Below are 13,232 nucleotides of genomic sequence, written 5' to 3'. Positions count from 1 at the left end.
CTGAAAGTTGAAGTTTGATTCTGGGGTGGCAGCTTTTTATGTTGTCCCAAGAACGTGTTTTGAAGTAAAGACATTGGTAATCTAGTTCTCAATTTTGCTTTGGTTAATTTAATTTATAAACCTCTTTCACTTTTTCTTGGGTCTTTCCTCTTGTTTATTTATTGTATGCCAATTATGAAACTATTGAAGTAAAGACAATTTTGGTAAAAGGTTCACCGTTGGATATATGCAATGGTATGCACTGCTTGATATTCGTGAGGACTGGGGAGGAGGGGTTTTGCTTTGTCCTTCTAGTCTTGAGGATCTTTTTATGATTGATTGATATTAGAGGTTAGTGGTAATAATAAACGCAAAACTTTGTTGCTATGCTCTATGCTTTCTGGATCTGGGTGTATGTAAGTTTAAGAGGATGCTAGTATTTTTATAAATTAAATTCCAAATTTACATTTAATTTGGGGTGAAAATGAAAGTGTTCACTTGGCTTAGCTCTTGAAGGTTCTTTTTACTATGAATTGATTGAGAGATTGAGGGTTTCATGGTATTATTTTTTTGTTCTTGGCTTTCTGTAAGTTTCATTTTTATATCCTCCTTTATCTATCCTACTCATAGTTTTAAATTTTTCTGTTGAAGAAAGAAGGGGATATTTTTGCAAAATTGTAACTAGCTATGTTATTTAGTATATGCACTGCTGCAGACTCTCATCATTGACAAGTAATGTGTTTGTTGGTAAAAATATAGCAGTAAAAGTGAATAAAGAAGATATACATGTTAGTCAGTTCTATTTCTCTGAAGTCTAAAGTAGAGCAACAATGTTGTATGCATTGTTTAAGTTGTCTTATCTTTTAAGCTAGGGACATACTTCTATGTTTGATATACAACAAAGTTTTAGCTTATATGTTGTTTGAATTATTGCACTTTCGTTTGAAACAATAAATGTCATACAATGATTTCATGATTTAGAAAGCTGAACTTCATATTGTTATACATCCATGTATTATGGTTTAACAAATTTGATTGCATAGAAATTCTCTGATTTCATGTCCCTGTTTTTCTTTAGTTAGGGACCAAAAAAGGCGCCAGAGTTTTTGTCAGGGACCAATAAGGGCGTTGGAGATGCAACTGATGCTAGGTCAGGTGTCCACACGACCATGGAGATGCAACTGATTATCAAAACGTCGTCGTCTCAACATCCACGGTGGACCACTCAAATTCGCGTCAGCAAACTAACGTGCCAAGTGTGCACCGTTAGTTGGGCCGTTGGATGGGATTTAACAAAAGGAGTAACGTGGCCTGTTTTTTGTAATTTGAGGGACCATTATGTCTCTTTTTTATTGCTAGGGACTAATAAGGGCTTCCTGGATATAGTCAGGGACCAAAAATGATATTTAGTCTTTTTGTTTTAAGTTAAATTTTTTATTTATTTTCTTTTATAGTATAAAAATGTCATTCCTTATTTGTTTTTTGCATTTAAATTTGATATTTATTTTATTTTTTAACAACTATACATATATTTTTATAATTTTAATTTTTTTTCATTTGATCTATAATTTTGTATTAAATTTAAATTTATTATATATATATATATATATATTTTTGTACTTTAGAAACATTAAATGTTGAATAAATGCTAAACATTAAATTTAAATTTATTATTATATATAGGTGAAATTTTAATATTATTATTAAAACGTATTGACTTTGTAAATAATATATGATCGTTTTTAATTGACCGAATAAATTAAGTCCAAATAACATAATAATAAAAATTATTAAACCTAACCATAATAATATATTTTCCAATAAATATTTTTTTTTTTTGGAATTACCCAACCCTAATTATCTCTTTGAGACGAGTTGGCTCCCTCTGGTATCCCCACGAGCTTCGACTCTTTGAGCCGGCTATGGGACTAATCCGGAGTGCGGGGGAGCAGTGATGGCTAAAGGTTCAGCCCCCTCCCCAAGAATGCATTCAGCGGGAATCGAACACATATCCAACCCTACTAACTCAGCGCCAAGTTACCAACTGAGCTGCACCCATTGGGTCCAATAAATATTATAAATATACTTAACAATTACCATTTAAAAATTAGTGAGATATTAATACAGTTGTCACCACTAAAAAATGTTTAACTCTTTTTTCACCTATATCAATTTAAAATTTGAATTTAAAAAAAGTAGTGAGATATAAATAAAATATTTGGTACCAATTAATGCAGAACTATTTTCCCACATATATGAAGTTTGAATTTCGAATTTTAAAAAAGTAATAGATTTTTTTTTTGGTAAACAAAAAGTAATAGATTTTAATCATAAAAAATTGATTAAATATTTTTAAAAATGTTTCTGTTAAATATTTTTTAAAAATTACTTGTACGAAATTCTTTTCTCTTTTTGTATTATATTTTCGAAATTTTTTTTAATTTTTATTTTTTGGAATATTCACTTTTTTTTAAAGGATGTTAGTTTCAAGACTAATTATGATAAATTTAATTAGAAGATAAAAAGCTTCATATGCCTGTATTATATTTTGGAATTGAAGAGCCACCAATTTTCAATATGAGCATGCAAAACAGAGCTTTCCAATGCCTAATTACATTGAATTTGGCTAGGCACTTATACAATAAGCACAAACAAAATGAAAAAAAGTAGAAGGATTAATTAATAGTGATAATTAAAGCAAAAAATTCCTAAAAGAAAAATTGCTTTGAAACTACGTTGCTTGAGTTGCACTGGTCTAATATCTGGCACACTTCGAACATCCTTTAAAGAAATAAAAGATGATTTTATAAGGGTCAAAGTAGTATCATCCCTATCCAACACATCATTCTCATCATCACGGTAAGCATATCTGTCAAGAACAGACATAAATTAAAGAACAGCAACAACAATGCAAAACAAATTATGTATGTACATGAAGAATACAAGGGAAAGCTCGTCTTGCTTTTGCAGACAATCAAGATATAAAATAGAAGGACTTTAAGATAAAGAAAAAAAAAATTTACCGTGTTGAATTTTGAGATGATGTCCAAAGAGCACAGATAACACACACACAAGAGAAAATGACAAAACTTGCCAAAAGGCTGAGATGATCCACGCATTATGCCATTGTTCGTTGTATACTTTTGTTTCTTTGTTGCAGCTTTTAGATATTTCCAAAAAAGGCTAAAGATAAATATTTAGTCATTTAAAAGTTAAGAAATTTTATTATATCATCTCTTTCATGATATTAGGTTATGGACAAAAATACGCGTAGAAGGAAAGTAGACAGAGAAGAATGGCATACCTTCCTCTGAGGAAGTATAAAAAACATATCTCAGTGATTCCAAATCATCCTGTCAACTTTGTTCTACAACAAAGCTGCAAAAAAAAAAAACAAAATATTATATGTTCATGTAATAGAACAACAACCTGAGAATATGAAGAAGATAAATAGATAGACAATAGAAGAAATATGTGCATAGAAACTAATGACCAAATGAAAAAAAAAACCCAATAACACATATCCTATTTATACACAAAATATTTGTGTTTTTTTACAAAATATTTTTCGTTTTCTAATGATTATTTTTTAACAAAATAGTTTTTTTTTTATGCAGCATTGATATGATTAACAACTACCCATGTAGAAAGTAATGGAATAATAAATGAGCTGTCTGCCACCAACAATTGTTCAAGTGTTTTTCCACCATTTTAAATTCAAAATTCAAATTCAAAATTTAAAATTAAAAACTCAAATTCAAAATTGAAAATCAAGATTTCATAAAACAGTGAGATATTATTAATTTAGAAATTCCAATGTAGAAAATAGAGGAACATTAAATGAATTGTCTGCCACAAACAATTCTTCACATATTTTTTCCATTGAATTTATTTGCAAATTCGATTTTATTTAATATTTTTACATTTTTACCGAAGAATGAAAGGTTTTAAATATTTCCTAGCGTGAACATAAAATTAAAAGTGAAGTAGAAAGTGACACAATAGCAAACTTGCTAAAGAATCGTATTCCATTAAAATATAAGATGTTGTTAAGCATTTTCTTTCTGCTCCGAAACAAAGAATGGCTGCACTTGCAGTGGCTGCACTTACGCCATTCAAATTAAAGTCATGCAAACTCATTCACATTCACACCTTCAACTCCAAACCCACTCTCAGTTACAAATCCCTGCCTTATCATGATCCACTATTCGTGCTTCGTTCCCGCACTCGCACATCATGCAACATCAACAAATCAGGTACGTACATTTAACTGGCCTGGGCATTTTACCAAACACCTGTCGTGCAAGAGTTTAAACTTCAACAAACATCCTCTGTTGTTGTTTGTATATATTGCGTTATTTCACCCCTTTAGTTTCGTGAACTCTGTGATGTGAATTCAGTGCTTGGTTAGATATGATATCGCAGCTGGAACTTGGGAAACCAGAGCAAAAGAGGAAACCCGAGAAACGAGTTAATGGGATATTCTGGGTCATACTCCTTAACATTGGAATATTCGTTGCTGACCATTTTTTTCAGGTATCTTTGTTATTTTATCTATTTATTACTACTGGGTCATTCGAATCATTAGCTTCTGGCTCACCTTCATCTATTTAGTAATATGAACTCATAGAATCTATCTTTTCCCTGTTTTGTCCCTGTGTCAGAATTTCTTGCATGACATCAAATCAAATTAATGCTAATAATGCATGGTTTTATATCGTTTATGCTAGGTGAATGGCATCAAGGCTTTGTACTTGTACCACAACTGGCCTGCTTGGTACCAGTTTGTCACAGCAACATTTTGTCATGCTAATTGGTGAATCCCCTCCTCTCTGATTTCTATTTTATGTTGTTTTGTTACTTTTTGTGTGTGTGTGTGTGTGTGGGGGGGGGGGGGGGGGGTGGTTGAGAATTTGCATTGCACTGGATCCTCTAGTGGAAGGTTGGAAGCCTTTTTTATTTTCTATTTTTTTGGCTCTTGGTTTGTGAATTACTTTAAGAGGGCGAGCCTGGAACAGTGATAAAGTAGTTCCTTTCGGACTAAAAGGTCACGTCTTTGCAATTATACAAGGGTAAGGTTACATACAAGGATTGTTCTCACCCCACCCTCTCTAATCGGGTTTAATAGAGAGTGGTTTTAGTTTGTGAATTACTTTCTCATTATCTCATTTTACAATCTGACTAATGCCTTGACTTGTTCAGGAAGCATCTTTCTAGCAACCTTTTTTTCTTGTACATTTTTGGTAAGGCTGTAACCTGATCACTCTTCTTTCTGGTAAGTGAGTTGTTGTGGGATTGATGCTTGATTGTTTTCCCTGTTTTCGCAACAGGAAAACTTGTTGAAGAAGAGGAAGGAAACTTTGCTTTGTGGCTTTCTTACATTCTTACTGGTGTTGGAGCAAACCTTGTATCGTGGTTGGTTTTACCAAGAAATACAGTTTCTGTTGGAGCTTCTGGTGCTGTTTTTGGGTTATTTACTATTAGTGTCCTTGTAAAGGTACCTGGAGTTGTATTCTAAATTTCGTTGTTTATTTCTTTCTAGTTATTCTTCCAGTTCTTACAGTTTTGCTTTAACTTGATGTAGATGTCCTGGGATTGGAGGAAGATCCTTGAAGTGCTTATATTGGGTCAGTTTGTTATAGAGAAGGTGAGCTTGAGCAACAATGTTTTGTTTTTTATCGTGTAAAGTAATTCTAAATGGTTATGGAACTTATTTTGCAAAATTTACTATAATAATAAACATATTGGCCAAGTCATTATTGCATGAAACCATCAAGACCTTTCGAATTTGTATCTTTTACAGAGATATTGGAACCTAACATTGTGTTTTTTGCTTTTGCTATATGCGTCCAGGATCATTTTGTCGTGCTACATAGATGGTTTCCTATGTATCATGATGTCTTCATGTTTTTATTGATCAGTTAATGATTTATTTGTTTGAAAAGATACAAACGCTCATCTTTTGGACTTCTTGCTTGTTATTTGGAGTATGCTTGAACAACTAGTAGTATCAACGTCCTCTATAATTGATCTGTTCTTTTGTGAGTATTATAGGTCATGGAAGCAGCCCAAGCTTCAACATCATTATCAGGAACCTTTCGCGGAGGCTACCCATTGCAGAGTGTCAATCATATTGCACATCTTTCTGGTGCTCTTGTTGGTGTGCTTTTGGTTTGGCTCCTTAGTAAAGTTCCTTCTGATCCTTCAGACCGATAATCCACTTTGCACAATAAAACAGGGTGAACTACAAAAGTAACTTTGCTCAACCAATGATACAAATCAGAAGTATCATATGTTTTGTTGTTCATTTACTGTTGATATTGAGCTTCTAAATAACAAGATATGTCAATTGTGAGGGTATTGTCTGATCAAGAACGCTTACTACAGGCTTCCCTGTTACGGATACCTTGGAATTGAGAAGGATTCTGTTTAAAAGCCAGAAGATTTGCTGAATGTCTTGCATAAATTTTATTCTCATAGTTATGCTATTGTATATGGGTATGATTATACTTACCATCATTTTAGTTTTAGGATTTAAATTATCTTATATTGAAGAAGAGAACTCTCTTGTGCTAGTGAAACATTAAAAGTCGTGCCATTGTTTTTTTTTTTTTTTGATTTTTTTAAAAATGATGGGACCTACATAATGTTTCTATAACATGTGATAAGCCATCTTATGCTACATGAGATTAACAAATCCCTTAGTTTTATCACTTTTACTACCTAGTTGGTTATCATTGGATCAAATTAAAATCAATAATTGAAAAAGAAGAAAAATTGATTGCTGTTAATTTTAAATTAATCTAACAATAACCAAATAGATAATAAGAGTGATTAATGTAAATGGTAATAAGTATAACATTCTTAGGGGGGGAAAATAATGTACTAACTAAATTATGGTTCACAATGTGTACTTGAATATAAGATGTGTTGTTGGCTGTTGTGCAAATAGCATTACTTATAGTCTTATACTATGGATGGAAGGATGATGACTAGCAAAGTGTGTAATAATTTTTGTCCTTCCATATATAACAAAATTCAGAGCTGCCAACAAAAAAAAAAAGATCTAACGCCATAACAACCCACTTAACTTGTGCCACCTGTCCTTTAGCAAAAATATATTAACAATTTATAACTATTTTGTGTATTTTTCCTCAAGAACTTAAACTTTAAAAATAGTTTTCTTCTATGGTGATATTAGTTTTAGAAATTGATCCTTGTTGTCTCTTTTTTTTTTAAGATAAGAACTAATATAAATTCGACGATTCAAGCCTAAAAGATTATTATCTTGCACTGGATTGATTTAATTGTTATTGAAGAGAGTGAGTGATATTATATCACTAATAGATTTGAACCCATGTATAGAGCAGATGAGGTAAATGATCAGAATTATCACTGTGCAATTATAAATAAAATAAGAACAGACTTACTTGTCAAACGATGAAACAGTCAGAATGATGAAACAGACAGAATGATATGTCAGAAGAGGAATTAAAATCTGAGCCTATAGAACGTGTCTCCTTAAGACAATTTGCCCCCCCTCACAGATGTCAAAGGTTGATGGACACTTGTCTCCCAGGATAAAACAGATTTCGTCTGAAGAATGGTGGCACTACCAATCAACAGCCCAAACGAACACAACAATTGGCAGAGGAAAGTACACCGGAGGATGAACAAAAGTATGCAAACCGGAAGAGAAGAAAAATTCCGGCAGAGTTTCAGTGCAGAAAAAATCGATAAATTTCTGAAGGTGTCAGTGTCTATTTATAAACACTGACCGATCACGATGAACAGTCGCCGGCGGCGAACCGCCGTGTCTGACGACGGCAAACGGGTACGACAGGTGACCGTTCCGACGAACAGGTACAACCGATGACCGGTTCGGCGAGCAAACACAACCGGTGACCGGTTCGCGAAAGGGAAGAACTTGTTCGGTTCAAAATTGCTCAAAAAATCGGCGGATAGAAACGTTTGGGTTTGAAATTTGGGGGGAAGCAACGGACAAATTTTTGGATAAAATATTAAAAAATTATTTAATAAAAAATTATTTTATTACACTGATCCGATCCGGATGACAGCGGTGCGCGTGTGGTGGACCACAGCCCACCTAGCTCCTCCCCCTCCACAAAATGTGTAATGACCCAAAGGGCCAATCTAAGAAAGTGAGGTGGGAGCTTATAAACTCTCTCAGTTCCTACTATTTGTCCAATGTAGGACTTGTTAATACCCACACACCTTTTCATCTTCCCTTTGCTCTTTTCTTTATTAACCCACTTCTTATTCATAACCAATGGATTATTGTTCATAAATTCCAACATTAATGACCTGATGCATTATTACTGTTAGAATATTAGATATGATTAGATTCAGTCCTATCCGTTAATATTCTGATTGTATTAGGATTGCATTAGGTTTGGGCCTTTCACTTAAGCCCATTAGGGTCTCTATATATTGTAACTCTCTGACACAGATCAATACACAACATATTATTTTACATTTAAGTTGGTACCAGAGCTCTTTCGTTCTGGGGACCCTCGCTTCATCTTAGAAACCTTGTTTTTGCTTTAAAACCTAAGCCCACTGCTTAGGAGTCCTCTTTCTTGCCGTGCGTCCTTCCGGTAAGCCTTCTAGGGCTGTAAACAGCCTCTGAGTGATTTTTTCAAACGCGTCAGCACCTCCGACGGCCACCGGAACCACCGCCCGCCGTCAGAATCACTGTTCAGGCCACCGGAGACTTTTTCCGGCGACTTTTCTGACCAAACTTCACGCGATCAGGACCCTCTCTTCCCGGCGACCAGGTCTGTGGTGGTCCGGTCAGCAACGCATCTCCCACGCGCTGTCACGCGCCACCTGTCTTCTCTGCGCGTGGGCTTCACGCGCCACCTTCTGCCGGCGCGTGACCACTATTCCGGCGGCTTTTTTCGGCCGGTCTTCTCCTCCTCTTTCTGGATCTGTGGTTGGTTCTTTGTGGGTCTGACTTTTTGTGCGCACCTCTTCTTGATTGGTGATCAGGTTCGTTTCTCTTTATTCAGTTTATATCTTTGTGATTTAATACTATGGCAGCAAACTCTCCTATTCATTCGAAGGTCAATTCTCCATCTCCTCCTGTGAGAAATTCTCCCAATATCATCTCACCAATATTGGGTCCATTACCTCTTCAAAATTGAAGGGATCTGTTAATTACAAGAACTGGACCACCTCTGTTCGAGTTTGGTTCTTTGGACAAGGATATGGGAACCATCTCACGACTAAGTCTACTGATGTACCTAAGGAGGACAAGTCTGATTGGGAGAAGATTGACAACCAGCTTCTGAGTATCCTCTGGCAATCCATTGATCCGATTGTCTTGGATATCTTTTATTCATTTCAAACTTGCACTGAAGTGTGGGAGGAAGCAAAAAACCTCTACACTAATGATGTTCAGCAGCTCTATTTCATCATCTTTCAGTTTATGGAATTGAGCAAATCATCCGACATTCAGATGGAGACATATATTGGCAAGAGTCGCTCTTTGATGCAGGCATATTTGGATATGCTGCCTTACCCTACTGATGCTACTGCATATCGAAAACAGGTGGAACGTCTCTTTATGGTTGCCACACTTTCTGGCCTTCCCGAAGAATATGATAATGTTCGTGATACTATCTTGACTAGTGGGGAGCCTGATCTATCAATGACGTATCAGCGTCTTCTGAAATTGAATAAGAAATCTGCTCTTGCATCGTCTTCTGCTGTTGATTCTACTGCTCTAGTTTCCCGTACTGATTTTCGCGGGCATATTGGAGGTGGACGTGGTCGTGGTAGAGGCCCAGGAGGTCGTGGCCCAGGAGGTCCAGTCGGACGTGGTCAGCGACCTCGTTGTCATTTCTGTCAGCAACTTGGTCATTATGAGGAACGCTGCTACACAAAGTATCCTCACATGCGACCTTCTTTTGCTGCTAATGTAGCTCAATCGGATACTGCTTCAAATGGTTCAGTCTCTCTCCTCTGAAGAATATGCAGCATTCCAGGCCCTTCTCAAGAAGTCCTATCCTCAATCTCAGGCCTCTCTTCAGAAACTGGTAATCCTGTTGCTTGTGTTTCTCATTCTGCATCACTTGGTCCTTGGATATTTGACTCAGGTGCTACTGATCACCTCTATGGTAATAAGGAACTCTTTTCTTCCCTTACATATTCTGATAATTTACCCTCTTTTACTCTTGCTGATGGAACTAAGGTCCCCGTTCATGGGATTGGACAAATCTGTCCAACCTCCTCATTGACCTTGACATCTGTCTATTACATTCCTCACATCCCTTATAATTTAATATCGGTTAGTAAATTGATCAATTCTCTTAATTGTATTGTCACATTCTCAAACCATTATGTTTCTATGCAGGACCCGGGTACAGGGAAGATGATTGGAGTGGGCCGTGAGTCACGGGGTCTGTTCTACCTTGATGTGCCGAGTCCTTCAGTTGCTTGTTCTCTCACAGAATCTCCACAGCTCATCCACAGTCGTCTCGGGCATCCTAGTCTTGCGAAATTGCAGAAGATGGTTCCTCTTTTATCCGGTCTTCAAACTTTAGATTGTCAGTCATGTCAGCAAGGAAAGCACATACGCTCCTCCTTTGCTAATCGAGTCAATAAACGAGCTTATGCTCCTTTTTCAATTATTCATTCAGATGTTTGGGGTCCTAGTCGTAGTGTGTCTATTTTAGGTTTTCGGTATTTTGTCACCTTTATTGATGATTTCTCCCGTTGTACTTGGATTTATTTAATGAAAAACCGTTCTGAGTTGTTTTCTATTTATCAAAAGTTTTCTGCTGAAATTCATACTCAATTTGGTGCTTCTATTCGTATTTTACGTAGTGATAATGCTAAGGAGTATGTTTCTGTTGACTTTTCTCATTTCTTAGCCACACAGGGTACTTTAAACCAAACCACTTGTCCTCACACTCCACAACAAAATGGAGTAGCTGAACGTAAGAATAAACATCTCATTGAGATTGCCAGGACTCTTCTTATTCACATGCATGTTCCTCTTCACTTCTGGGCTGATGCAGTCCTTGCTTCTTGCTTTCTCATCAACCGCATGCCTTCATCTGTGCTTAATAATGATATTCCTCATAACTTATTGTTTCCAGATGTTCCTCTCTTTCCTCTGTCCCCACATATTTTTGGTTGTACCTGTTTTGTTCATGATCTCACTCCTGGTAAGGATAAGTTAACATCCAAAGCCTTTAAATGCATTTTTCTTGGTTATTCTCGTCTTCAAAAAGGTTATCGATGTTACTCTCCTGACCTCAAGCGTTACTTAGTTTTCGCGGATGTCATCTTTCTTGATCAACAACCCTTTAATTCTATCCCATCTCCATTGTCACAGGTTGATCATGATCTTCCTGTTCCTTTTCTTGACTTGTCTTTGCCAGATGCAGGTGCTTCTACTCCAGATAAGCAATCACCTATTGCTCCAGTACCTGAGGACCGTCCACTTCTCACTTATCAGCGTCGTAAGACAGTACCTCCAGTCGACTCGACCCCTGCTGACTCATTGCCCTCTGCAGTTGATTCTTCCCCTCCGAATCCTTCACCAGAGGCTCTTTCCATTGCTCAAAGAAAAGGTACACGTACTACTCGTAACCCTTATCCTCTTTATACCTTCTTGAGCTATGATCACCTTTCTCCTCCTTATTTCACCTTTGTTTCTAGTCTTTCTTCTGTTTCTATTGCTAAGACCACCGGTGAAGCACTTTCCCATCCAGGATGGCGCCAAGCGATGCTTGATGAGATGACCGCACTTCATACCAATGGCACTTGGGACCTTGTTTCTGCTCCTCCAGAGAAGTCTATAGTTGGTTGTCGCTGGGTGTTTACTGTGAAAGTTGGACCTGATGGCCATGTTGATCGTCTCAAGGCACGCCTAGTTGCCAAGGGTTTTACTCAAATCTTTGGCCTTGATTATAGCGATACATTCTCTCCAGTCGCTAAGATGGCGTCTGTCCGCCTATTTCTTGCCCTTGCTGCTGTTCGTCACTGGCCACTCCTTCAACTTGACATCAAAAATGTCTTTCTTCATGGTGATTTACAAGAAGTAGTTTACATGGAGCAACCACCTGGTTTTGTTGCTCAGGGGGAGTCTGGGAAGGTATGTCGTCTTCGAAAATCCTTATATGGTCTCAAGCAGTCTCCTCGAGTATGGTTCAGTCGCTTCAGTTCTGCTGTACAGGCGTTTGGCCTAATTCGCAATAAAGTTGACCATTATGTATTCTATAGGATTACATCTTCTAACAAGTGCATCTATTTGTTAGTCTATGTTGATGACATCATCCTCACCGGAAGTGATCAAGACGGAATCCATCAGTTAAAACAACATTTATTCAGTGCATTTCAAACAAAGGACCTTGGGAAGCTGCGTTACTTCTTGGGAATTGAGGTGGCGCAATCTAGACAGGGCATTTCTATCTGTCAAAGGAAGTATGCATTGGATATCCTAGAGGAGACTGGTATGTTGGGGTGTAAACCAGATGATACACCCATGGATCCTAATGTTAAGTTATTGCCCAGACAGGGGGAGCCGTTATCTGATCCTGGACGTTATCGAAGGCTGATTGGGAAGCTCAATTATCTTACTGTGACTAGGCCAGATATTTCTTTCGTTGTTAGTACGGCTAGTCAATTCCTTGATTCCCCTTGTGATTCACATTGGGATGCTGCTGTGAGGATCCTCCGATACATCAAAGGAGCACCAGGAAAAGGTTTGTTGTATTCGGATCAGGGAAATACAGAAATTTGTGGTTACTCAGATGCCGATTGGGCAGGATCACCCTCGGACAGACGCTCTACTTCTGGTTATTGTGTCTTCTTCGGAGGAAACTTAATCTCATGGAAAAGCAAGAAACAACCTGTTGTTTCCCGATCTAGTGCAGAAGCTGAGTATCGTGCAATGGCAAATACTACCTGTGAGTTGATCTGGTTAAAGCAGTTGATTCAGGAGCTTCATCTTTGTGAACAGAAACAACCCATGACACTCATCTGTGATAATCAAGCTGCGCTACATATATCCTCTAATCCTGTTTTTCATGAGAGGACCAAACATATAGAGATTGATTGTCACATCACTCGGGAAAAGATTCAGTCAGGAGAAATCAAGACAGCTTTTGTCAACTCGTCTAATCAACTAGCGGATGTTTTCACTAAAGCTCTTAGAGGTCCTCGGGTTGAATACATTTGTAACAAGCTTGGTGCTCATAATATATACGCACCAGCTTGAG

General features: G+C 37.0%; 1 protein-coding gene across 1 annotated transcript; it reads left to right on the top strand.

The window, feature by feature from the left end:
* The first annotated feature begins 4,058 nt into the window (after window positions 1-4,058).
* Window positions 4,059-6,570, top strand: LOC133283650 (rhomboid-like protein 11, chloroplastic). The gene is made up of 7 exons (XM_061480543.1): window positions 4,059-4,235; window positions 4,391-4,515; window positions 4,710-4,795; window positions 5,182-5,222; window positions 5,310-5,476; window positions 5,564-5,626; window positions 6,034-6,570. Exons 1-7 carry the CDS (start codon window positions 4,061-4,063, stop codon window positions 6,193-6,195), a joined length of 819 nt encoding a protein of 272 aa, XP_061336527.1. The 5' UTR covers window positions 4,059-4,060; the 3' UTR covers window positions 6,196-6,570.
* The last annotated feature ends 6,662 nt before the right edge of the window (window positions 6,571-13,232 follow it).

This window comes from Gastrolobium bilobum, unplaced genomic scaffold (assembly GCF_033153095.1).
Source record: "Gastrolobium bilobum isolate Gb01-03AN ecotype WA unplaced genomic scaffold, APGP_CSIRO_Gbil_v1 utg18685, whole genome shotgun sequence".
Lineage (NCBI taxonomy): Eukaryota > Viridiplantae > Streptophyta > Magnoliopsida > Fabales > Fabaceae > Gastrolobium > Gastrolobium bilobum.
The sequence above is the reverse complement of the archived record's forward strand: the minus strand, read 5'-3'. Positions and strand labels throughout refer to the sequence as shown.

What these genes read in the sequence shown, in the direction of transcription:
- LOC133283650 (XM_061480543.1), top strand. Translation starts at nt 4,061, where the DNA reads ATGGCTGCACTTGCAGTGGCTGCACTTACGCCATTCAAATTAAAGTCA. An exon ending in ATGCAACATCAACAAATCAG is followed by an intron (nt 4,236 to 4,390) that starts GTACGTACATTT and finishes GTGCTTGGTTAG; the next exon opens with ATATGATATCGCAGCTGGAA. An exon ending in CTATTAGTGTCCTTGTAAAG is followed by an intron (nt 5,477 to 5,563) that starts GTACCTGGAGTT and finishes AACTTGATGTAG; the next exon opens with ATGTCCTGGGATTGGAGGAA.